Below are 27,446 nucleotides of genomic sequence, written 5' to 3'. Positions count from 1 at the left end.
GTAGCTGAGCAGATTGGTAACATGAGGTCTTGGGGAATCATGGCATCTAGGAAGTTCCGGGACATAAGAATGTAAGGGGGGGGATGTTTCTGGCTAGCAAGATATTACCCTTTTTGGGACAAGGCATCAACAGTCTTGTTCTGGGCCCCAGGTGGGATGTGATGGTGAAATTGAAGCATGTGAAGAACAGGGCCCCGCAAAGCTGCCTCTTGTTCAGTGCTTTGGCTCAGGGGAGATACTCAAAGTTTTTATGATACGTGTATACCTGTACTGGTACTGAGCACCCTCCAGTTAGAGGTGCCACTCTTCGAAGGCTGCTTTGATGGTTAAAAGCTCCTTATCTAGAATTCTGTTTGGCTGGAGTGAGCTTCTGTGAATAGTAGGCACAAAGGTGGAGGTGCTGTTGTGGACCACGTCTTTGAGAGAATATGACCCCAATTGCCACATTAGAGGCATCAGTCTCAACGATGAAGGGTTGTGCTGAGTTGGGATGCACCAGAATCGGAACACTGGTAAAGGTAATCTTGAGCCAGTCTAGTGCTTTTGGGCCTGTGGGGACCAGGTGAAGGTAGTTTTCTTTGTGGGGAAGTGCTGTCAGGGGCCAATTTGGCCTGAAAACTCAGAGATGAAGATTCTATAAAAGTGAACCCCAGGAAGTCCTGTAGTTCATTGATGTTTTGGGGGGCTACCCAGGTCTGAACCACCTCCACCTTCTTGGGGTCCATTTGGAGGTCATTAAGGGATGGGGTGTAGCCCAGGAATTCCATGGAGCACTGGTCAAAGGCACACTTTTCCAGCTTTGCCTAAAGGCCATGTTGATGGAGCCGTTCCAGGACTGACCGAACATAATGGGTGTGTTGTTCAAGATCCTTGGAAGAGATAAGGATATCGTCTAGGTAGACTATGATGTACTGGGATAGGATGTCATGGAAGACCTTATTTATGAATTGCTGGAATGTTGCAAGGGCATGTGTGAAACCAAATGGCATTACCAGGTGTTTGTAGTGGCTGTTCTGGGTTTGAAAAGCTGTCTTCCACTCATCTGTGGCCCACTAATAGGCCCCTGCAGGTTGAGTTTCATAAATACATGGTCCAGTAGTTCCAGGATGAGTGGAAGGGGGCACTGATTCCCGAGGGCAACCTGATTCAGGTCTTGGTAATTCGTGCATAGGTTCTGGGTTCCATCTTTCTTTTAACAAACCAAACTGGGGCCCCAGCGGGAAAGGTTGATGGCCATATGAAACCCTTGGGCAGATTCTTTTGGAAATAGGAACGCAGGGCAGCCATCTGAGGTTCCACTATTGCGTCATACGGCCAAATGGCACCTGGGCTCCTGGATGCAGCTCAATTGGGTAGTCATAATCCTGGTGTGGTGGTAGGGTGTCAGTATTCTTCTCAAAGACATCGCCATAGTTGCTGTACTTGGGGCAGTGCTGAAGTCAACTGTGGTGATATTTCACCTAACCCACAGCCAGGGTCAAGTGAGGGGTATGTCTTAGTTCTGGAGTTTGTCAGACAGTGTGAGTAGGCAGACTTGCTAGAAGAACTTGAAGCAGAAGCTAACTTTGTGCTCATCCCAAAAGGTCCATGAGCCAGCAGCCATGAAATGCCAAGGATTATGGGGAAGGACCTCCCAATGGTCCCAAGTGGCAACTTCACGCCACTGTCTCCTGTGTCCCTGGTCCCAATGACAGGAGTGAGCCATATATAGTTTCCACTGGTTTGGGGACAGTCTTTGCTTGAATTGCAATACCCATGGCTTAGGCCATATCAACATCTATGAAGTTGTCCACTGCCTGGAATCCATGAGTGCCCACTGTGGCAGAATTTGGTAAGGTTCCCCTGGTACATGGAGGCAGACTTGGACTTACCATGCCTGGGGTGTGTCTCAGCGAGGAGTGGGGGGGTTTATTATGTCAGGACTCACCCAGGCCAACCCCCTCTACCAGGCCTGGGTGTGGTTGTTTCCTGAACTGCATTGTGCTAGAGCTCGGGATGGACAGTTGGCAAAAATATGGCTGATCTTCCACAGTAGAAACACAAGCTGGGACAGTGCTCTTTTTCCTCAGGGGTCACATGGCAGCGGGCGCTATCCTGCTGCATGGGTTCAGAGTCCGGGTTGAGATTGGTACTGAGGGTCACTGGTCAGGCAGTAGCACAGACAGACCCCTTCTTTTCCTCACATTGCTTGCAGAGCTTATTGTCAGTATGGATGACAAGGCTGATGAAGGCCTCCACAGGCTAGCCCATCCTTAAATCTCCTCACATAGTCCCCACTGGAACTGGTAGAGCTGGGACAGTTGGTTCCACTCAGAGTCAGAGACTAATCACCAAGAGTGGGGGATGTCATGCTGTCTGGAATGGCTCATGTCTGTGAGTACCTACCTCAGGGAGACTGTCAGAAAAAAGAGCAGATACCCTAAACTGGTGGTGTCTTCTATAATTAGATTTCACTAAGTCAGTAACAAATGTGAACTCCTGGATCCCTATACCAGTCTTACCATGGAGTCACAAACAATCCCCTTAGACTCCCCAGTCTGTCTTCCCACCCAGAGAAACTGGACTTTGTGATAAATCACACCACGTTCAGGTTGCTCCCAGTCCCAAGAGACCAGTCACTTACCCCAGATCAATTGGTACCATAGATTTTACACCAAAGACAATGCTGGTAACCAATTCCATAGTAAATTAACTATAGGTTTATTAGCTAAGAAAAGGAAATGAGAGTTACTGAGAGGTTGAAGCAAGTAAAATATATGTACAGGTGAGTCACAGTCTATAATTCCAAATGGTAGCAGAGATGTAGTAATCGGCCAGTTTCCCGAAAGTCTCTCAGGACTACCCAGAATGACTCTGGGACTCTCCATCTTCTTGTTCCATTATTCCCCCCTGTTAGAATCCAGACAGTCCAGAGATGAAGGATCTTTCCTTGAATCCAATACTCATAGGTTCTTGTTACAGAAAACAAGCTGAGAGGGTCACTACTCATGTGGGCTTTTACTTTGATGATGAAGAGTGAGGAATACATTGCAAATGGTTTCTCTACCGATTTTACAAGACTGTTCACTCTAACCTTGTTTGTCTGGGACCAAGCTTAGAAGGAATTGTCCAATATGGCAGAAGTCCCAAACCATATTTATGTGCATCAGTTTTCTCATTGGTGTTAATCTCAGTGAAGAGGAATTCAGGTGAGGTTACAAGTGTCTTTGATCCAACAAATCAGAACACACTTTCGCAAAGTAATAGGTTTCAAAGCAAATAATCATGTTATGTTAGATGTTTCTAAAGGTAAATATGCCCCCTCCTCCATACCAAGTAAGTAGACTCCTTAATTTAAAGGGCACAAAGCTTCAAAGAAAGCCTTGGACTGTCCTTTAAGGAGAGCAGAATCAGCAGCAGCATGGCTTAATCACAACACCTTTTTTCTGCTTAAATAACAAGGGAGGGCCTAGGTTAATCTTGGAAGGTAATTTACACCTTGAGTATGGTGTTAATATGTAACCTATATATCGCTTTAATTGCATATTCTAGTTATCTTCTGTCAACAATATTCTTGTATAAGGGTCTTGATTAATTATCAGTCTCACTGTTACATTATGTAAGTTGTGTGATAAAACCCCTCCCAATCCTTTGGCCTTTTCATTTTTACAACCTTTTTATTAATTTAATTCCTTATATAAATATGAAATCACCCTTTATTCAGGCCTTGGCAAAGAAAGATTTCCCCCCCCCAAAGGATAGAGCAGAGCAATGTTGGCTAAAAAAACCTGACTATATTACTAATGGTATAATTGGAGATAGCTAGAAAAAAATATTTACTTGAACTGTCAGTGTTCACAGCTGTTCAAAGAAAAAAGCCACACGCTCCAAAAAACATCAGCAAAAGAGGCCACACCTTTTGTCGGCCAATCATTTTACAAAATGTTTACTTTTCCAGTAGAAAAGATGAATTGTGAGATATGGGACATGAGGGATAATTCAGCTACTTCTTAAAGAGCAGGAAAAGAAAATAATTCACATGGGGGAAGGACAAAAAAACAAACAAACCCTTGCTTCTTCAAACAGCAAAAAAACAGCAGACATTAGTCAATGCCAAGTCTTCCAACAGTCTCTGAAGAGCATCAGAGAAACTCAAGAATTGCAATGAAAATGAGGGGGATTTGTGAATATGTGGAGAACATTATGTATGACCCATAAGTACCACAAAAAGGAAAATATAAAAAAATTGGGTGCATAAACATAATATTGTCTATTATAAAATTCCACAGAGCTTTATGCTATGTTCTTTGACATGGTATGAACACTACATTAAACTGAGCACCTCACCTGTGAAATGAGATAAGTGGACTGTCTCAAATGTATAGTATAGGGTGGAAACCTAATCTTGACCATCCAGTCCAGCTGGAAACACTGCAGTACATATGAAGAAACATTTCTGTTGTGCATAATAGGCCATTATCATGAAAAGCATAAACATTTTCCCCAACTATATAAATATACAATAGTAAGCCTTGGACAGGATCTGCTTCGTCTTTTAATTCAGACAGCCAAACTCTGCCTTCAGTAGCATTGTGGAATTACTTTGCATATATTATTTAATACTTCTAATGCAGTAGCAGCCACAGGCCATAACCAAGATTGGGACCACATAGTAGGCACTGTACTAACTCATACAAAGACATAGTCTATGCATGAAGAATTTACAGTCTAAGAGAGAAAATATATGAAGGGTGCAGAAGAGGAATACCACCAAATATGAAAAAGGAACCTCTAATAAAATTGGTCCACAAAGAGGTGTGTGCATTCGTTGTGAATGTTGCTATTCAAAAGGGAGGCCCAGGCCTTTGAAAGCAAGGATTGAAAAGCAGAAAACATACGGTAAGTCTCCTTTTCCCCAGAAGCTTAATAATCTAAATCAGTATTTTTCCATCATTTTAGGTTGGCAACCCCTTATTTGAAGTCAAAAGTTTTTGCAACCCCATCTTGCATTTGCTATTAAAAAAAAAAAAGACAAGTATCAGTAGTAACAATAATTTGTGTGTGTGTGTTTTGAGAGGTTGACAGAGAATAGGTGACCTTTAAAGGGTAAGGATGTGGAAGGAGTGAAATTTTCTTTGCTTTAGAGCATAATTTCAGTGCTTTGTCAACATCCCTGAGTGTCTTTCATGACTTCCCCCCCGTCCCGGGGATCACAACCAACCTAGAAACACTCTTCTAGAAATCATCCTTTGATCTTCATATTTGAATCTGATGTTCTGTCCTTGCATCAAAGATCTTTCCATTATTTATTACTCTCCTCTGGACTCTTTCCAGTTTGTCCACATCTTTCCTAAATTGTGGTTCCCAGAATTGGACACAGTACTCCAGCTGGGGCCTTACCTTCTAGAGCCAGGGCCTCTTTTCATGAGCTAGGGAAGTGTTTCTCCACTTGGGTCAAGGTCCCGCACAGAAGTCAAAGTGCAATGATCCTTCCTTAGGACAGAATATAATTCCTCTTATCTGGGGCTTCTCTTGCTATCTAGTGAAATCATTCCACCAGGGACAGGTTTTACTGTGACTTGGCACTCATAGCTCTTCCCTTTTGGAGCTTCTCCCACTTAGGAGCATTCTTCCTTAGTTTCCTTTGTTGGTGAGCCCCATCACTTTGGGATCTTTCTCATTCCGGGGACTGTTCTCTCACCGGGAGCTTCTGTTCTCTAGCCTCTACTATGAGTAGCTGCCTTTTATCATGCCCAGGTGCTTCACTGCCTAATTAACTGCCCCAGTGAGATAATTAGTCCCAGGTGAACCTGAATTGCCTAATTCCCCTTTATGAAGTCTGTCAGAGGTGGGCTGAGCCCCTTCAGAAGGCCATCTACCCTGTGACAGTCAGGAACTAGATTTTTTTTGATAGCGTTACATAAAAAAATAAGGTTTTACTTCATTTTGGTGCCATGTATAATACTTCTGAACAAAGACTAGTCCATAGACAATGGGTATCTTGTTTTAATGTTTATTTTGGAATCGTGGGGGGGGGTATATTTCTTTAATCATGATTGATTATATATAATATTAGAAATGGCAAGCTCAGAACACCAGAATATAGAGCACACCAGATAATTAACAGTTATTTAATGGAAAGAAATGTTGATATATTGTACTCTGGATGGGTCAGATCTCATCAATTGTATTTTAATTTAATTTTGGAAAGCAAATCTAGCTGGGTAAAAGAGTTCAACTGCTAGCCTATAAGGTTTGAAATATGGAAACCAAGACGTATTTTTCATTCTCAAAATCAAGTGTGTGTATATTTTAATGTTTTCTCAGTTGGAGATCCTTCTGTTGGAAACTGAAATTTTCCACATCCTGTAAATATTTTGAATAGCAAATCTTTTATATGATTTAAGATTCTGCCACCAAAAAAATGTAATTCTAGATTTATCATGATTTTCCTGTTTTAGGCTTGCCTCCTGTCCCTTCTACCTCAAGAACAAGCTTTGCAGAATTTTCCGTTAGGGAACGGATGAGAGAAAAATTAAAAGCCGCAAGGGTGAGGATGCATTTATAAAGGATTTTATTGTATTTGATAGGATTTATGAAAATGTAATCAATCTTCCTTGTTTTGTGCTGCATATAATTTAATGAATTAAATTTGCCTTTGTAACTTGTTAATATACACCTCTACCCCGATATAATGCTGTACTTGGGAGCCAAAAAATCTTACTGCGTTATAGGGGAAACTGCGTTATATCGAACTTGCTTTGATCCGCCGAAGTGTGCAGTTCCGCCCCCCTGGAGTGCTGCTTTACCGCGTTATATCCGAATTTGTGTTATATCAGGTTGCGTTATATTGGGGTAGATGTGTAATGTTTTATATCTGTACAGGTTAGTTCCCAGTAGCTGATTTTGATGTTATTTTCTAAACAAGTTAATTTGATTCTCGTTTGTAATATGAAAAATGTAATGTTTGGAAAAACTTTGCCATTTTAACTGCGAGTCAGATCCTGCCAATTTTATGTTGAGTAAGTACTACTTTCCATGCTGAGATCTTGCTGAAATCATTGAGGCTACTTGTGGAGTAAAATTACTGTACAGTGTAATAAAGGGAAGCAGAATCTGGCTCTTTATAATAATTTAAGATGATTATGTAGTAAAAAATCTTTCATTAATATTACATGTAAGTAGGGCTGTTGATTCATCGCAGTTAACTCACAAAAAATAATTGCAATTAAAAAAAATTAATTGTGGTTTTAATCGCACTGTTAAACAATAGAATACCAACTGAAATGCATTAAGTATTTTGGATGTTTTTCTACATTTTCATATATATTGTATTCTGTGTTGTAATTGAAATCAAAGTGTATATTATTTTTTATTACAAATATTTACACTGTAAAAATGATAAAAGAAATAGTATTTTTCAGTTCACCTCATACAGGTACTGTAATGTAATCTCTTTGTCATGAAACTGCAACTTACTAATGTAGATTTTTTTTTATTACATAACTTCACTCAAAAACAAAACAATGTAAAACTTCAGAGCCTAAAGTCCACTCAGTCCTACTTTTTGTTCAGCCAATCACTAAGACAAACAAGTTTGTTTACATTTACAGGAGATAATGCTTCCCTCTTCTTATTTACAATGTCACCAGAAAGTGAGAACAGGCATTTGTGTGGCACTTCTGTAGCTGGCATTGCAAGATATTTACGTGCCAGATATGCTAAACATTCATATGCCCCTTCATGCTTCAGCCACCATTCCAGAGGACATGCTTCCATGCTGATGACGCTCATTATAAAAATAATGTGTTAATTAAATTTCTTGACTGAACTCTTTGGGGCAGAATTGTATATTCCCTGCTGGTTTACCCAAATTCTGACATATATTTCATGTTATAGCAGTCTCGGATGATAACCCAGCACAGGTTATTCATTTTATGAACACTTTCACTGCAGATCTGACAAAACGCAAAGAAGGTACCAATGTGACATTTCTAAAGATAGCTACAGCACTCAAACCAAGGTTTAAGAATCTGAAGTGCCTTCCAATATCTGAGAGCATGGAGCATGCTTTCAGAAATGTATGGTATGGAGCATGCTTTCAGAAATCTTAAAAGAGCAACACTCGATGCTGAAACTATAGAACCATCAAAAAAGAAAATCAATCTTCTGCTGGTGGCATCTGACTCAGATGATGAAAATGAACATGCATCAGTCCGCCTTGCTTTGGATTGTTATCCGGCAGAACCCGTCATCAGCATGGACTCATGTCCTCTGGAATGGTGGTTGAAGCATGAAGGGACATATGAACCTTTAGCTCATTTGACACGTAAATATCTTGCAACACTGGCTACAGCAGTGCCATGAGAACACCTGTTCTCACTTCCAGGTGACATTGTAAGCAAGAAGTGGACAGCATTATCTCCTGAAAATGTAAACGAACTTGTTTGTCTGAGCGATTGGCTGAACAAGAAGTAGGACTGAATGGAGTTGCAGGCTCCTAAAATTTTACATCGTTTTATTTTTGAATGCAGCTTTTTGGTACATAATTCCACATTTATAAATTCAACTTTCATGATAAAGAGATCGCATTATAGTACTATTATTAGGTGAAATGAAAAATACTTTTTCTTTTTTTTTTTCTGTGCAAATACTTGTAATCAAAAATAAATATAAAGTGAGCACTGTGCACTTTGTATTCTGCGTTGTAATTGAAATCAATATATTTGAAAATGTAGAAAACATCCAAAAATATTTAAATAAATGATGTTCTATTATTAACAGTGCAATTAATTGCAATTGTAATATGACCAAACTTTCTTTTTGTTTTTTTCTTAGTCTAAAGCAGAAAATGCTTTACTGCAAGAAGGTCCAAGACCAAGGCACTTAAAAAGCCTCAAGCAAAGAGAGTCAGAAACCAGATGGGATAAAGAGGTGAGAAATACAATGTGTATGTGTACATGGTCCATATGCTGTCATTTTAACAAGAAAGTGAAGGTAATAAAACTATCAGTTGTTTGAAAGCCATTGTGTAAGATCATTGTTATTAATCATTTTTTATATTGTCTGCTAGACAGAAAGACAGACAACTGGGATTTTTCAAGAATTAGCTAGTTAACAGGAGCCTTTCCAATTAATGCATTTCATGTACATGCTATACATACAGTATTACATTTCCTTTTATTATAGCATAGACTTCAAGTGAGGCTTCTGTCACCTAGAGATTAGCCCTTCCGAGCTCTGTGCTGCTGTTATTTGCCATGTTTTAAGATACTCTTTTTGGTTCAAGTATAGCAATTATGTATTTTATCTGTAGTGTGCTTTTATATTTTATTTCTGTTAGAGGTTACACAGATAAAGCTATAGCTTTATATAAAGGTACAAAGCTTTAACAGCTAAAGAACTTTCACTTTTTAGACATATTTCTTTGTTAGTATTTTGCATCCTTTGATTCCTAACCCCTTTAGGTTGATAAGGAGACAGAGCTAATTAAGGGTTTGTCTACACTATGAAATTAGGTTGATTTTATACAAGTTGATTTTTTTGGAAATCGAGTTGATATAGTCGATTGTGTGTGTCCCCACTAAGCGCATTAAGTTGGCGTCCACAGTACCGAGGCTAGCGTCGATTTTAGGAGCGTTGCACTGTGGGTAGCTATCCCACAGTTCCCGCAGTCTCCACTGCCCATTGGAATTCTGGGTTGAGCTCCCAATGCCTGATGGGGCAAAAATATTGTCGCGGGTGGTTCTGGGTACATGTTGTCAGGCCCCCCTGCCTTCCTCCCTCCTTCCGTGAAAGCAATGGCAGACAATCGTTTCTTACTTTTTTTCCCTGGGTTACCTGTGCAGACGCCATACCACAGCAAGCATGGAGCCCGCTCAGCTCACTGTCACCGTACATCTCCTGGGTGCTGCTGGCAGACGCGGTACTGCAGTGCTATACAGCAGCATCGCCTTGCCTTGCCTTGCCGATGGCAGACAGTGCAATACGACTGTTAACCGTCGTTGTCATCTCGTGGCTGCTCCTGGCCGACCTTGGTGAGGTCAGTCAGGGGTGCCTTGGCAGACATGGGTGCTCCTGGCTGACCTCAGTGAGGTCGGGTGGTGGGTGCCTGGACAAAAATGGGAATGATTCCAAGTCATTCTCTCCTTTATGTTTCGTCTAATGGAGATTCAGTCCTGCCTGGAATATCATGCCAGCTGGAGGCTTCTGCCTCAGGCTGCTCTCCCAGCCGGCAGCACCGCGCGGTCACACCTACCCCAGCCTACCCCTTGCTCCCATGGCTCATGAAGCCTGGACAGTAGTAAGGAGCAGTTCAACTATAGGCTGAGCAAGTGTAGAATGGTGGTAGAATGTGCCTTTGGACATTTAAAAGCTCGCTGGCAGGGTTTGCTGACTAGGCTGTCTGCAATTAGATTAGAAGAGCACGGCAAGGTGCGTTGCGCATCACAGAGGCTTTGAAAACCAGTTTCATGACTGGCCAGGCTTCGGTGTGACAGTTGTGTATGTTTCTCCTTGATGGAAACCCGCCCCCTTTGTTGATTTTAAATCCCTGTAAGTCAACCCTGTAAACCGTGTCGTCAGTCGCCCCTCCCTCCATGAGAGCAACGGCAATCATTTCGCGCCTTTTTTCCACGCAGACGCCATACCACGGCAAGCATGGAGCCTGCTCAGATCACCGCGGCAGTTATGAGCACTGTAAACATCATGTGCATTATCCTGCAGTATATGCTGCACCGGAAACGTCAACAGCAGGCAAGGAGGCGACGGCAGCACGATGATGAGAGTGATGAATACATGGACACAGTTCTCTCAAAGCACTGGCCCTGGCAATTTGAACATCATGGTGCTAATGGGGCAGGTTCATGCTGTGGAACACCGTTTCTGAGCCTGGGAAACAAGCACAGACTGGTGGGACCTCATAGTGTTGCAGGTCTGGGATGATTCCCAGTGGTTGTGAAACTTTCGCATGCGTAAGGGCACTTTCATGGAACTTTGTGACTTGCTTTCTCCTGCCCTGAAGCACAAGAATACCAAGGTGAGAGCAGCCCTCACAGTTCACAAGTGAGTGGCGATAGCCCTCTGGAAGCTTGCAACGCCAGACAGCTGTCGGTCACTTGGGAATCAATTTGGAGGGGGCAAATCTACTGGGGGGGCTGCTGTGATCCAAGTAGCCAACGCAATCATTGAGCTGCTGCTATCAAGGATAGTGACTCTGGGAAATGTGCAGATCATAGTGGATGGCTTTGCTGCAATGGGATTCCGTAACTGTGGTGGGGCGATAGACGGAACGCATATCCCTATCTTGGGACCGGACCACCAAGGTAGCCAGTACATAAACCGAAAGGTATACTTTTCAATGTTGCTGCAAGCACTGGTGGATCACAAGGGACGTTTCATCAACATCAACATGGGATGGTCGGGAAAGGTACACGACGCTCGCATCTTTAGGAACTCTAGTCTATGTGAACGGCTGCAGCAAGGAACTTTCTTCCCTGACCAGAAAATAACCACTGGGGATGTTGAAATGCCTATAGTTATCTTTGGGGACCCAGCCTACTCCATAATGCCATGGCTCATGAATCTGTACACAGGCACCCTGGACAGTATTCAGGAGCTGTTCAACTATAGGCTGAGCAAGTGCAGAATGGTGGTAGAATGTGCCTTTGGACATTTAAAAGCGCGTTGGCGCAGTTTACTGACACATTAGACTTCAGCTAAACCAATATTCCCATCGTTATTACTGCTTGCTGTGTGCTCTACAATATCTGTGAGAGAAAGAGGGAAACATTTATGGTGGGGTGGGAGGTTGAGGCAAATCGTCTGGCCACTGATTATGCGCAGCCAGACACCAGGGCGGTTAGAAGAGTATAGGAGGGCGCGGTGCGCATCAGAGAAGCTTTGAAAACCAGTTTCATGGCTGGCCAGATTACGGTGTCAAAGTTCTGTTTGTTTCTCCTTGATGAAAACCCGCTCCCTTGGTTACACTTCCCTGTAAGCCAACCACCCTCTCCTCCCTCCTTTGATCTCCGCTTGCAGAGGCAATAAAGTTATTGTTGTTTCAAATTCATGGATTCTTTATTAATTCATCACACAAATGAGGGGATAACTGCCAAGGTAGCCCGGGAGCAGTGGAGGAGGAGGGAAGCACCAGGGTTGGGTGGCAGAGGAGGGAAGGACAAGGCCACACTGCATTTCAAAACTTATTGAATGACAGCTTTCTGTTGCTTGGGCAGTCCTCTGGGGTGGAGTGGTTGGGCAGCTGGAGGCCCCCTTACCATGTTCTGGGGTGTCTGGGTGAGGAGGCTATGGAATTTGGGGAGGAGGGTGTTTGGTTACACAGGGGCTGCAGCAGCGGTCTGTGGTCCTGCTGCCTTTCCTGCACCTCAACAATATGCTAGAGAATATCAGTTTCGTCCTCCAGTAGCCTAAGTATTGCTTCCTTCCTCCTCTTATCACGCTGACGCCACCTATCATCTTGATCCCGCCATCTCTCCTCTTGCTCCCGCCACCTGTCCTCACGTTCATTTTGTGCTTTCCTGCATTCTGACAGTGTCTGCCTCCAGGCATTCTGCTGGGCTCTTTCAGTGTGGGAGGACTGCATGAGCTCAGAGAACATTTCGCCGCAAGTGTGTTTTTTTCACCTTCTAATCTTCGCTAGTCTCTGGGTCAGAGATGATATGGGGAGCACTGAAACATTTGCACCTGTGGGAGGAAAAAAAGGGAGAGTAGTATTTAAAAGACACATTGTAGAGCACAATGGGTAGACTCTTTCACGGTGAACCAAGCTGTTAACATTACATAGCACGTGTGCTTTCTTTACAAGGTCGCATTTTGCATCTTATATTGAGGGCCTGCCAGTTTGGTGTGATTCGGCTTGCAGGCAGACGTGGTAAGCCACAGTCTTTTGGCTTCTTTAACCTTCATAACATGTGGGGATGGTTTCAAACAGCAGCGCCCTCATTTCCCATACTAAGCACCTGTTGGGTTGGCCATTTAAAAGGAGGGGCCTGCAGTTTTCAGGTTAACGTGCAGCACAAACCCAACTAAACCTCCTCCTCCCCCCACCCACACAATTCTCTGGGATGATCGCTTCACCCCTCCCCCACCCCTCTGTGTGGCTAACAGCGGGGATGATTTCTGTTCAGCCACAGGCAAACAGCCCAGCAGGAACAGCAACCTCTGAATGTCCCCTTAATAAAATTCCCCTATTTCAACCAGGTGACCCTGGAAGTACATCCAGGAGAGCTTCACAGATGTCCCTGGAGGATTTCTGCTCCATCCCCATACACCTTAACAGATTTTTCCAGTAGCTGTACTGGACGCCAATGCATCCTAAGTCCTCAGGGCAAATTAATCATTGAACACGCTTGCTTTTAAACCATGTATTGTATTTACAAAGGTGCACTCACCAGAGGTCCCTTCTCCGCCTTCAAGGTCTGGGAGCCCACCTTGGGTGGGTTGGGAGGGTACTACATCCAGGGTGAAAAACAGTTCCTGGCTGTCAGGGGAAACGTTTTCTCTCCTTGCATGCTGTGTGCTATCTTCAACCTCCTCCTCTTCCTCGTCCCCAAAATCCACATCCCTGTTGCGTGAGAATCCATTGATGGAGTCCACGCACAGGGGTGGGGTAGTTGTAGGGGCACCGTCTAGAATGGCATGCAGCTTATCATAGAAGCAGTATGTCTGGGGCTCTGACCCGGAGCGGCCGTTTGCCTCTCTGGTTCTTTGGTAGGCTTGCCTCAGCTCCTTCAGTTTCATGCGTTACTGCTGCGGGTCCCTGTTATAGTCTCTGTCCTACATGCCCTTGGAGTTTTTTTCAAATATTTCGGTATTTCATCTTTTGGATTGGAGTTCTGATAGCACGGATTCGTCTCCCCATACAGCGATCAGATCCAGGACCTCCCGGTCGGTCCATGCTGGAGCTCTTTTGTGATTCTGGGACTCCATGGTCACCTGTGCTGATCAGCTCTCCATTCTGGGCAAACAGGAAATGAAATTCAAAAGTTCGCGGGGCTTTTCCTGTCTACCTGGCCAGTGCATCTGAGTTGAGAGTGCTGTCCAGAACGGTCACAATGGAGCACTCTGGGATAGCTCCCGGAGGCCAATACCATCAAATTGCATCGACACTATCCCAAATTCGACCCAGCAGGGTTGATTTCAGCGCTAATCCCCTCGTCGGGGAGGAGTACAGAAATTGATTTTAAGAGCCCTTTAAGTCGACAAAAATGGCTTTGTCGTGTGGACGGGTGCAGGGTTTAATCTATCTAATGCTGCTAAATTCGACCTAAACTTGTAGTGTAGACCAGGGCTAAGGGAGAACAGGGTTTAAAAAGTCCGTTCCTAAGCCACCAGGGAAGCTAGCAAGCAGGAGCATTAATTGGAAGTTTTGCAAGGCAGTTCTCCAGGTGAGGAAGGAGAGACTACATGATTCTCAAGGTGAGTTTATCTGTTCGGTTGCTTGCTTGCCATGTTTTTTCTTGATTAAATATTACAGTGTGGTGTATTGTGGGGGCTGCATGCTGAGCCTACTGACATGCTAGGCTAGGCTAGATAATGAGGCTCTCGCCTGCTGTCCTTTGATCCCTAACTCCTTTAGAATTACTTGACAAGCGGGTGGGGTTAACTCAGGGAGAACTGAGATTTAAAAAATCAGGTCCTAAACTACTGGAGGAGTTAGCAAGCAGGAGTTTTGAGGAGTGTGAGAGGCAGATACACCTAACAAACATACTCTGAACTTAGACCACTAACACCCCCACCTCCTCCCACAAAAAAACCAAACAAACGGAAAAAACCCTGAAGGCTAAAAGTAATGCAGGCAGTAGTCCAGCATCAGCATGAGAGTGATCTAGTTTATTGCACTGAGTGCAGCATATACGATTACCTGTCTTTTGGGCAGGTGTGTATATGGTGTAAGCAACTCATGGTCCTTAGAGACACAGTATTGGCTCTTGAGACCAGAGTGGGTGAACTGGAGGAGCTAAGGGAGACAGAGGTACACAGAGAAGACTTTCACAGACACTATAGATAGGTCTCACCCTTGAATCTGACATGCCTCCATGCTATAAGGGAGGATGAAAGTCTTGGGGAAGAGGAACATCAAGCTGGAGTGGAGGGTAACAAACCCATAGTTGGGACCCTCCTTGCAGATGGTGTCATTGTATCCTCTCACAGTGAGGAGACCCCTCCTGGGTCGGGAATCCAAGTTACTAGGAAGAAGAAGGTAATAACAATGGGGGATTAAATTATTAGAAACATAGATAGTTGGGATTGTAATGACTGGGAGAACCTCATAATAAATTGCCTGCTGCAATGGCTGTGGATCTCACAAGTCAGAAGGATGTGCAGTGATGGGGAGGAGCCAGTGGTCATGGCATATGTAGGTACCAATGATGTAGGCAAAGGTAGGAGAGTGATCCTGCAGGTCAAATTTAGGTTGCTAGATAAGCGATTAAAGACCAGGACCTCTCCATGGTAGCATTCTTTGAAATGCTTCCAGTTCCACCTGCTGGGCCAGGAAAGCAGGCAGAACCGCAGGATCTCAATGTGTGGATAAGACAATGGTGTAGGGAGGAGAGTTTTGAGCTATTAGGAACTAGGGAACCTTTTGGGAAAGGAAGAGCTTGTACAGGAAGGATAGGCTCCACCTAAACCAAAAGGGAAACAGACAGCTGGCTTCTAACATGAAAAAGATTGTAGAGGATTTTTTAAACTAAAGGCTGGGGAAAAGTTTATGGATGCAAAGGAGTACAAGGTTCAGATGGAGACATCTCTTAGGGATGAATTTATTAAAGGGGGAAATTTATATGCTAGTAAAGAGAATAGGAAGTTGGTAAAGGAGCAAATGAGGACCGTCGAACATGAGAGTTCCATTTAAATGTAACACATAAAGGCAAGCAAGTGAATACAGTAACTCTTCACTTAAAGTCATCCCGGTTAATGTTGTTTCATTGTTACTTCGCTGATCAATTAGAAAACATGCTCGTTTAAAGTTGTGCAATGCTCCCTTATAATGTTGTTTGGCTGCTGCCTGCTTTGTCCACTGCTTGCAGGAAGAGCAGCACGTTGGAGCTAGCTGGTGGGGCCTTGGAACCAGGGTGGACCGGCAGCCCCCCATCAGGTCCCTGTTCCCCTAAGTTCCCTGTGCGGCAGCCGCCAGCAGGCTATCAGTTGCCAGCAGTTCAGCTGTCCCTTCCCCCACTGCCATGTGCTGCTCCTGCCCTCTGCCTTGGAGCTGCTCCCAGAGACTGCTGCTTGCAGTCCCTCCCCCCTGCTCCTGCACTCCGTTTACCCCATCTTCATAGAGCAAGGAGAGGGGGGATGGACATGACAGGGCTCAGGACAGAGGGAGCTTCCTGGCAGCAGCTTCTGTCTCAACTTGCTGAATCTACTTAAAAAGTCAATGTCCTTAGAGTGGGGTCAGCGTACTTAAAGGGGCCTTGGGCATCTCTCTCTCTCTCTCTCTCTCTCTCTCTCTCTCTCTCTCTCTCTCTCACACACACACACACACACACACACACACACACACACACACACACACACACACACACACACACACACACACACACACAGAGACAGTCTGTCTCTGTTTGCTATGCTGTCTCCCCTCTCTCCATTCGTGCTGCCTTGTAGAGTGTGAGGCTACATGAATAACAATGGGTTAACCCTTGAGGGCTCAGCTGATTGCTCGTTCATCATTTAGCAGTAAGACATTTCCTGGGAAATACCCTACCCTCCGACTTTACCACCTCAACCAAATTTCACAATCATCATCGCTGTGTACCAGTATTAAATTGTTTGTTTAAAACTTATACTCTGTGTGTGTGTGTGTGTATATATAATATAGTCTTTTGTCCGGTAAAAACAGTTTCCCTGGAACCTACTCCTCCCCCATTTACATAAATTTTTATGGGGAAATCGGATTTGCTTAACATCGTTTCGCTTAAAGTCGCACTTTTCAGGAACATAACTACAATGTTAAGTTACTGTATTGACATAATGTTCAAGTGCTTATATACAAATGTTAGACATTTAAATACTAAGATGGATGAACTAGAGAGCCTGGCATTAAATGAGGATATTGATATAATAGGCATCATGGAAACTTAGTGAAATGAGGATAATCAGTGAACGCAATAATTCCAGTGTACATAATATATAGGAATAACAGTAGGTCGTGCTCGTAGGTGAATGTAGTATCCACTTCCGATTTCAAAAAATGTTGTTTCTGTCCCTCCTTTCATAATCAGTATCAGACAAGTTTCATTAAATGGTTTGAGTAGTTTTGTTTTGCGTTAGAAGAGAAAAGAGTTAATTGTAATTAGCAAATGCACCCACTTTCTAATAAACATTTGATCAGAATAAAATTGGACTGTGAACATGCAACAGTTAATCTGTATACTCAGCTACTCACCACGTTCATTTTGATGTGTCTGTAAATAACTTGTATGATAACTTTAAAGATGTTTTTTTTATGCAGTCTGAAGATGAGTCAAGGCACATGCAAGAGGATGAATCCCAGATGTCTTCTAGAGTCAAGTTTCGTGATTCTGTCAAAAAACTCAAGCAAAAGTCACATGTAAGAATCATTTTCCTTAATTACAGTAACCTTTACTTACCTCAGTGGGGCTTGGTGTGGCTGCAGGATTTTCACTGGGTGGAGCAGCTGGCAGGATTGGGCTCTTAATTTGAAAAATGCCCTCCCCATTGTCAGGGGGCTTAGGAATGTAATAAACAATTAAAATATGTTCATCTTCATAAATACCCATAGCAACTCTGCCAACAAATATTAAAAATAGCCACAAAAAATCTCTGATAAAAGAAAACATGAATTGTGAAATCAGAACAATGTGGGCCCAGGGACTGGGTACCAGAGGAGCTCTCGCTTCTTGTTAGACATTTCTCTCATTGATTGACAGCCACAACAATACTCCTACGTATTACATGCGTGGTAACAAAATACTGCTGTTAATTGGGTCACTGGGTATAAATTTTAAAGATTCGTTCTGCCTCTTAGGGGCAGATTTTGACGCTGTGTGCAGGGACAGGAGAGTCCCACAACTTGTGCTTCTTGAGTGCAGGCACAGGTGGTGTCATATCACTGCCAGCTGTGCTACAGGAGGCAGGACTGGACAATGTCTTTCCACCTTACCCCTTCAGTACTGTCTGGCAGAGTCTGGGGCCTTCAGCATGGGAGATGTAGAAGTCACTTCTCGTTGTGCTCCTCTAAACTCCCTCAGAGGGCATTGTTCCTGCCTGTGATTTCTGTGTGCAAAATATCTCTCGAAACTGCTGTTTGTATGATGCCCTCTACCTCCCCCTCTACCTTTCACAGCCACAACATAATCCTAGCCTCTGATCATTTCCCAAGTATGTTTGTATTTAAAAAGATGAGCAAGTAAAAACTGAAGCAGTTGATATTTAAAAATCTTACTATAAATGTTTTATTAAGTAGTAGAAATATTAGTGGTAAAAGAGTTTGATATATAAACTGTTTAACAGATGCTTGATTTCATTGTTTTGGTGTTTGTGTGATTTTTGTTTAAATGATTCATAAACATTATTGCTGTTACTCATGAAAGGATAGTTTTAGCTGTTTTACTTGTGTGAAAAAATTGTAAATGTGATCTTAAATAAATGATACCTTCTCTCCTTAGGTCCAGACTGATTTTCCTTCTGCTGAAGAAGCATATAATTTTTTTACTTTCAATTTTGATCCTGAACCAGAGAATATAAAGGATGAAACTAAGAGCAAAAAGAAGAGTGAATCAAATCAGGAGGAAGAGGAAGGGGAAGAACAGGAATCTATAGTAAGCCATCAACAAGAACAAACAGAGGATGGAATGGTACAAATCATAGACACACTTTTTAATATTTTTATTCAGACTTTTTATGCTAACTTTTCCTTATCCATTTAATAAAAGCTGACCTATTTTATAATTTATTTTAAAAACAAAATATTGGGATTACATTTTCAAAATGCTAAGATGAGGTAGAAGTTGATTTCTTTGCCATTAGTGCTTTTTCTTTAGTAGTGAAGTACTTCTTGCTTAACAATTACATAACAAATAATTGACACTCTTGATGCAGAAGCCTTGTAAGGCTGCATAGCCATATATGAGAAAATAGAGTTTCATAGTAAACTGAACAAATCAGTAGACATTGTATCAGTAGGTGTCAATTTCACCTGAGGCTAATATTGCATGTTTATTAAAGAGACTGAAAAAAAAATCACGATAGGCTACTTTTTCAAGACAATATGAAATTAGGATGACAAGACATAAAGGAAAAGTGATTATAGTTGATAATCCATGGTGGTAACTACAAGTCTGATTCTTCCACCCTTTCTCACATTGAGCAGTATCTTCCTCCACAAATTGTCCCATCATTCCAAAGGGATTACTGGCAGACTAGTGTACTACTCAATGTCAGTAAGGGTGGTAGAATCTGTCTCATTTAACATATTTGTTAGTATACTGTACATTTTGTTAAAATGAAATGGAGTTTCTATTTCCAATACTGTAATATATAGTAACTTGCTAACATCGTGAATAAACTGTGATGATATTGATTTTGATTATTCCAGTGTATGAATGTGAATAACTAGCTTTACCCAATACAGTACAGCCTCGCTATAATGCCTTCCATAACAATGAACCTTTGAATATAATGAACCCGGTCCCTGGATCTCACCTTGAGCCCTGTTGCTGTGGCAGGGGCTGACAGCTCCTCCAGCCCCTGCCGCAGCCCCAGGGCTGGAGGAGCTGTTGCCCCCGCATCCCCCATGGTGGTTCTCTTTTGATGTAACGAACCCCTGGCTATAAAGAATAAATGGTTTGGATCCCGAGGGGTTAGTTATAGCAAGGATGTACTGTACAGCATAATTTAAATAAAACCCATTTTTCTGTTTGCATGCAAAATTGTGAGATTGATGTCTTCCAGACCAGAATTTCATACTGAATAAAAGAACTAATGCATTTTTACATATAAAATATAGGATGAAGAGGACTGCCTTGTTAATGATAGAGAAGATTTATTCATTATAGATCAAATGGCTCGTGATTTTCTAGTAGTAAAACCTGCAGACTACAAAAGCTATTCTGAGCAACTACAAAAGGAAAGAGAAATTTTGTTCACTCCAAGCATCCTAACAGGTATGATATGCATTTTTTTCTTTTGTTGCTAAATTTAACTGTAATATAACATACTCTAACCCAGGGGTCGGCAGCCTTTCAGAAGTGGTGTGCCGAGTCTTCATTTATTCACTCTAATTTAAGGTTTCACGTGCCAGTATTACATTTTAACATTTTTAGAAGGTCTCTTTCTATAAGTCTATAATATATAACTGAACTACTGTTGTATGTAAAGTAAATAAGGTTTTTAAAATGTTTAAAAAGCTTCATTTAAAATTAAATTAAAATGCAGAGCCCCTCCGGACCGGTGGCCAGGACCCGGGCAGAGTGAGTGCCACTGAAAATCAGCTTGTGTGCCGCCTTTGGCACCCATGCCAGAGGTTGCCTACGCCTGCTCTAACCTCCAATAGCACCTGTTGTCTGAGGGTCTCTGTGGTACTGTAGGTACAGCCAGAGGAATCTGTGCCCGAGGGGGAGTCTTGAAGCACAGAGACCTAACTAAATTGTCTCATATGTTAGACCAGGGGTAAGCAACCTGTGTCTCTTTGAAAAACTGCCAACTGTCTTCAATAGTTTTCCACCTTAGACTTGTTGAGAGGCACGCTAAGCAACCTTAGGCACTCACTAACTTAGTGGTCATGTTTCCCAAAATCCAGCGCTGAGGCAGGAGCCATTGCCAAGTCCACCCACTGGGCCTGCTAAATCCTCAAAAGCTTTTGCTTCCCAGCCTCATTCTGTGAAGGAGGAGGAAGAAGAAATAGAGCCATCAGTCTCTCAACTCTTCCCAAACCCATTAGCAGTATGTGCTAGCATTGGTATCTGGATCGTTCTCAATGCCAACATCTTTGATGTTGGTATTCTTGAGTTCTCAGTTCTGGGTGCTTTGCGTCAGACAGCTTCAGCTTTCAATTTCCTCAGTGTTGGCGAGTGTATTCTTGATTTAGTGGAGAAAACAGACTGATAATTAGGGCTGTGCTCCTTATATACACCCCGATATATATACCCGATTGTATAGAAAGGTGAGGTGTGAGGATGTAGTTAGTGTGGGTGTACAGTCGCAGTGGGTGCTGCTATCTAGAAAGTTTTGAGTTCATGCCCCAGAGTGCATGAATCAACTATACTGGGAAATAATGCAGGCTATGCCCAAAAATGAACAAACAACGTCAAAACACTATCACCAGTAGAATGTTATAAATTTATACTATAGATCTGTCCTTATTATGGAAATAAGAGCTGCTTTGGTTATGTACATAAACAATATTAGTTATTGCCATCAGGCAAATTTCACAGACAACATTTTTAGGGTGTTCCCTTTGCAGCAGCAAAATATCAATGTAGTTTTTAAAAAGCAGTATAGGTCCTTAGAAAGCTGATAAATTATATCTCCAGTTATAAAATATCTTACATATTTGAATATTTGATTGCTCTTTAGTGCCTATGTCTCAGAAGGTGCCTGAAAACATGCAGCCGAGGTACCTAGAAGATGAGGGTCTTTACACAGGAGAAAGGCCCATAGTGTCACTATCTAATCAAAACATTCTAGAGAACAGAATACTGAGACAGGAGCAGGTAAGTCACCACTACATTATTACTCGTGTCTGGTTCAGGTTCTTTTTATGTCACAAACAGGAGTGTCCAAAATTCAGACCCTTTCCTTATGATGTTTATTAATTTTTTATTTTGTTACCCTTCAGGTGAAGCATGAATAATCAGCTTAGCATATGGGCCACATATATTAAAAAAAGCAGTCTGAGAACAGTATCAGAATTTTTGAAGGTTTTTATCAGAAAGTAAGCATTTTGGGGGGAATTGGCAACAATGGAGTGCTTCAGGCCAGGTGCCTCCCACTCAAACTGTATCTTTCAACAGAGAACAAAAATGTGTTTTCTTTGTCTCTGGCAATGTTCTGCGGGTATTAGTGCAATAACGGATTAAATCCAAAATGATCTTAAGAAGGTATTGTTAGGCAATGTTGTTATGCAGACAACACTATACAGGATCTTTTCAGGGGGCAAGACAAAGATGCCACATTTATTATGATAACACAATTTGATTTATGACCAATAACTAATATCTAAACACACACACACCCTCCAGATGTTCTGCAGCTGCTGTATAGTTACCAGTCCTGAACATAGCTTGAGTTCGTGGCTTGGGATCGTAGCTTGTGGCGGCTAACTGGCCAGGAAAGCCGGGCACAAGGAAGGGCTGGGTTTGCCCTCCCATGTTGGCAGCAGAACGTTTCCCTCCCAAAACCTTCCATCTCACCCATCCTTTTTATAGGCTATAGTTTGAATCCAGAGTCTATAGGTCTTGATGTGTCACGCTGCCTCTGAGTTCGGTGTCATTGATCAATTGCAGACGTGACTTTCGGTGTCAATTGCAGACGTGACTTTCGGCCTCGGACCTGGCTTTGATCTTCCTTTTATTGTACCTTTGTTCTTTTCTTTTTAGGGTGGACTCTTCTTACTTTGTTAGGGCTGTTGTTTGCATTTTCAGCCATTGGTGTTTGAACTCTATTTCATCAGGACAGGCTGGTGCTGGAGGTTGATTCCATCATCCATTTATACCTCATTCACACATTTAACCTAAACTAATAAGATTACAGCAGGGTTTGCAAAAATGAAGGTTGCAGCGAGCTTTTTCAAAATGGAGTAAGCGTTTTAAAATGGGGTTTGAATTACAATATGGCAAACAATGAACAGAAATTACAATATAGACAAATGTAAAAGCAGCAAAGAGTCCTGTGGCACCTTATAGACTAACAGACGTATTGGAGCATGAGCTTTCGTGGGTGAATACCCACTTCGTCGGATGCATGTAGTGGAAATTTCCAGGGGCAGGTATATATATGCAAGCAAGAAGCAGGCTAGAGATAACGAGATTAGTTCAATCAGGGAGGATGAGGCCCTCTTCTAGCAGTTCAGATGTGAAAATCAAGGGAGGAGAAACTGCTTTTTGTAGTTGGCTAGCCATTCACAGTCTTTGTTTAATCCTGAGCTGTTGGTGTCAAATTTGCAGATGTACTGAAGCTCAGCAGTTTCTCTTTGAAGTCTGTTCCTGAAGTTTTTTTGCAGCAGGATGGCTACCTTTAAATCTGCTATTGTGTGTCCAGGGAGATTGAAGTGTTCTCCTACAGGTTTTTGTATATTGCCATTCCTAATATCAGAATATGTCTGTTAGTCTATAAGGTGCCACAGGACTCTTTGCTGCTTTTACAGATCCAGACTAACACGGCTACCCCTCGAATATAGACAAGTGTAGTGGATGGAAAACAGTGAACAGAAGTTACAATGTAGGCAAGCGTAATGAATGGTGAACAGAAGTTACAATACTGAAACAGTGCAAGTCTCAGTGATTTAAGCAGAAATTGGATTGACAGTGAAACTTACAAGGGCAGCTGGCTGAACAGCTGGTTTGATGAATGAATGTTGTTTCATTCATAAAACTTTACTTATGAAGTTACATTAATAAAGTGAACAATTAAAAACAATTTCATTCATCAGTTCTACAATGTGACCTATCAAATGGAGCATTGGACTGGGACTTAGAAGTCTTGGCTTCTATTTCCAGCTCTGCTAATAGCCAGCTGGGTGACCTTGAGTAAGTCATGTCACTGCTCTGTATTTCAGTTTCCCATCTGCAAAATGGGGATAATGATAATGAACTCTTTTATAAAGTGCTTTGCTATCTGCTGATGAAAAGTGTTATGGAAGAGCTGGTTATTGTTATTATTTATTAGAAAATTAAAGTAAATCAAAAGTGAGCACTATAACATTTAATTTAAGATTTGCATAACATCTTGGTTAGACAGATTAAGACCATCAGAACAGCCATATTGGGTCAGACCAATGGTCCATCTAGCCCAGTATCCTGTCTTCTGACAGTGACCAATGCCAGGTGCTTCAGCGGGAATGAACAGGTAATCAACGAGTGATGCATCCCCTGTCATCCACTGCCAGCTTCTGGTACTCAAAGGCTAGAGACTCCCAGAGCACGAGATTGGATCCCTGACCATCTTGGCTAATAGCTATTGATGGATCTACCATTACATTTCTTGTAGTTTTAGCGATATCAACAAGCATGCAGTTTGCATCATATGCCTTGTGTACATTAGCATGTTTCCTAAAATGTGCAAGGTTGGGAGATTAAGAAAAATGGTAACATAAGGACGGTTCAGACAGGATCCTTAGATGTATCGCCTTTGGGTCTGGGGCTTGTCAGTAGACTGCAGTATACTCAGAGTTTTCTGTGTGAATCAGCTAAAACACATGGGGGATGCCACTCACAAGTTACTCATGCTTAAATTGTTTTGCTTGTTTGCTTCCTTAAAGAAAAAGATTTAAAAGCTAAGTCTCTCCAGAAATGTGGGATCTTATTTTCTGGAATAATAGTATAATTGCAAGTCATTCCCATATAAAAGTTACAAAAAATGTTATCTCACTTTATTATTCATAGGGAAAAAGGTGGTTTGGAGATGATGGCAAACTCTTAGCATTGCCTAGTCCAATTAAACAATCTTCTACGAGACCACCAATATTTTCATTGGAGGAAGGCATAGAACCAGAACTTGAAACATTGTATAAAAAGGTAGGTTGCATTTCATATATGTCGTTACTGTGACACCATTTAGTATTGGTTACTATACTCTCAGGAATCCTTAATTATGAAATTTTATGACCAATTCAAGGATTTGTCTACAATGGGTGTCTTACACTGTTATGGCTAGACCAGTCCAAACCCCTAAATGTGGTGTCCTCATGTAAAAAGTGACTTGCACTGGGTTAAGCTGTATCAGTTCAGGCGTCTTTTTACATTGGTGCAGCACATCTAGCCTAGGAGTTTGCACAGTGAAGCTGCATTGGTGTTGCTACACTTGTGCAAAGAAAAGAATAATCTAGTGTGGGCAGATTCAAACAGGCTCCGTTTCACTTCAGTGACTCTATTTCTGAAACCTTTCTTAAAGCTTTCTTTCCTTCTTTGGAGAAACCATGATACATTAGCATACAATAAGGCTTCCACTTTTGTGAGATGAGAATTCTTCCAGCTGCTGCTGCAATACCAGTCTGAAAGTTGCTCATCAACTGGCCCTAGTGACAATTACAAACACATAATTCTCCATCAAATCCAGTTCCACAGGTCTATTAATGGGCCTGCATTGCAGAAAGAGGCAAAACTAAATCTGTACTTCATTGGCAGGGAAGGACTAACCATACTCATCTGGAGATGCTTTCCAGTCTCTGTTCTGCCTCCACAGTGCAAGCATGTTCGCTAGGGGTAAAATTGCAAAAATACCTAATTGCCATTTTCAAAAATAACTTAGGCCCTTAGGAGTGTAAGTCCTGCTGAATTTTGGTGAGACATAGGCTCATATATGTCCAAGTCACTTTTGACAATGGGACTTCAGCTCCAAAGTCACTTATGGCCTTTTGAAAATTTTACCCAATATCTCTCCTGCTGCAGAGCTGAAACAAAGGCAAACCAAAGAAAATCAAATTTAAAAAAGAAAAATGTAAGAAAACCTGGGCTCTTGTCCTCTACAATCCCTGAATTGATTTCAGATTTGATTCTCTGCCCAAAAGGGGAGCATCACCAGTGCATTATTCCTTCCTGAGGGATTCTGTCTAGTAAGAACAGCTATATAAGATGGTGAATAAGCTTGTTGAGAAGACAAAGCATATGCTCATCTGGTTCTGCGCTGGAGCCCCTTGTTGAGTACTTCAAGTGCACGTAGGCAAGCTGTGTCGACTTTTGTCAGGAAGTAGCAAGGGCATAATGATTGGCCAGGCCAGAGGTTCCCTTGGTCCCTCTCACCATGCCTGGAGAGGAGCAGTGCAGCAACTGAAGTCCTCTTGGCTCTGACAGAGAGCCTGCAAGCTGCACTCCATCACCACCCACCCTAGTTGTGATGGTACTTGTACGTGGAATATTTGATTAGCCATCCCAGCATCAGGCTCTTAAGAAGAGATCAGCTGAGGCCAGTAAGGAGCACGTTGTGCTCTTCCAGTCCTGGTTGCAGTTGCTTTACTGTGAAGAATATCTGATCAGCCACTCCTGCCTCCCTTTGGGCTGTGGAGGGCTGTTGCGAAGCAGCTGAATTCCCTAGAAGACATTGTAGACAGTGGGAGGGGGATGCAAGATCCAAAACACTGTCCCTAATATCCTTTCCCCTTGAACTCAAATCACAGATCTCACTGGGCCTGACTAACATGAGTATTCCCCTGCAGCATTATGGGGAAGCAAAGTGGCCTTTTTACCTCTCCTGGTCATACCAGTATAACTAGAGGGAAAGCCACTTCTCCAGAAGAAAGCAGAGCACACCCCAAACCAACTGACCAGGAAGAGATTTGGTGGGTTTTCCTGCTCCCAATTCCAGCTTCTCCATATGGCTCCTTCAGTGCCCAGTCTGAGCAAAATCTCCAGTTCAGAGTCAGACTAATTCACTTTGCAGGCTGATGGCTATTTGGCATCTCAAGCGTTCATCCTTGAACTCAAGGAGAATTCCTTGGTGCTTCCTCTTCCTGCCTGAAGCTATTCCTCCTCCCAAAGAGAAGCTGCCAAGGACTTTATGTTGGCCACATCAAGTTGTTTAGGAAATCTAAGGCCCTCTTTGTGTTATGTCACTCAACATCAAAAGGGTAGAAGCCTGTATCAAGATGGATCCTCTGGGCCATTTTGGAGGCCCACAGGGTAAGGCCTGCCTCTTCCCTCTAATATCTGGGCTCATTTCCTAAGTCATGGCAGCTTCCTGGGCTGAAAATTCCTTAGGGGAAATGTCTAAAGCAGCCAATTGGTTTTCCCTGCGTATGTTCACTGAGATCCATATACTGGTTCTGTGGACCTGAATTTGATGGCAAATAGCTAAGGCCCTACTTGAATTGTGGGATGATTGTCAAAAAAAATGCGGCTAAGTTGCAGACAAGCCATGGAAAATTGCAGAAAAGTAATAATGGACCTTATTTGTGGCAATAAAGTCTATTATTATTATTATTTTCTGCTCTTGGCCGCCCGGGGCTAAGAGTGGAGGCTCTTGCTGCCGGGCACCTGGGGCTAACAGCGGGAACATGGTGCTGATAGCAGGGGCACCACTCTTAGCCCCGGGCGGCCAAGAGCAGAAAATAATAATAATAATAGGTGCTGATAGCAGGGGCTCCCACCATCAGCCACCCTGGGCTGAGAGTGGGGGTTCCCGCTGCTGGCCGCCCGGGGCTGAGAGCTGGGGGTTAGGGCTGACAACAAGAACATGGGGCTCCCACTGTCAGCCCTGCGCCCAGAAGGGCTTGCATGTCAATATAGTGGTAGAAGCCTAACACTGCGGAATCTGCAATATCACAA

The 27,446-nt window shown here is 42.7% G+C and overlaps 1 protein-coding gene across 1 annotated transcript in view; it reads left to right on the top strand.

Moving 5' to 3' along the window:
- The window catches only part of CC2D2A (coiled-coil and C2 domain containing 2A), a 152,696-nt gene that overhangs the window by 14,756 nt on the left and 110,494 nt on the right, over positions 1 to 27,446 (top strand). Inside the window, exons 5-11 of the mRNA XM_045019697.1 lie at positions 6,441 to 6,529; positions 8,818 to 8,913; positions 17,459 to 17,557; positions 18,636 to 18,824; positions 19,976 to 20,132; positions 21,544 to 21,680; positions 24,570 to 24,701. Coding sequence (XP_044875632.1) covers positions 6,441 to 6,529; positions 8,818 to 8,913; positions 17,459 to 17,557; positions 18,636 to 18,824; positions 19,976 to 20,132; positions 21,544 to 21,680; positions 24,570 to 24,701 — 899 coding nt within the window. The remainder of the gene's footprint in view (positions 1 to 6,440; positions 6,530 to 8,817; positions 8,914 to 17,458; positions 17,558 to 18,635; positions 18,825 to 19,975; positions 20,133 to 21,543; positions 21,681 to 24,569; positions 24,702 to 27,446) is intronic.

Source organism: Mauremys mutica, chromosome 5 (genome assembly GCF_020497125.1).
Source record: "Mauremys mutica isolate MM-2020 ecotype Southern chromosome 5, ASM2049712v1, whole genome shotgun sequence".
Lineage (NCBI taxonomy): Eukaryota > Metazoa > Chordata > Testudines > Geoemydidae > Mauremys > Mauremys mutica.
This window is presented reverse-complemented; position numbering and strand designations above follow the sequence as displayed.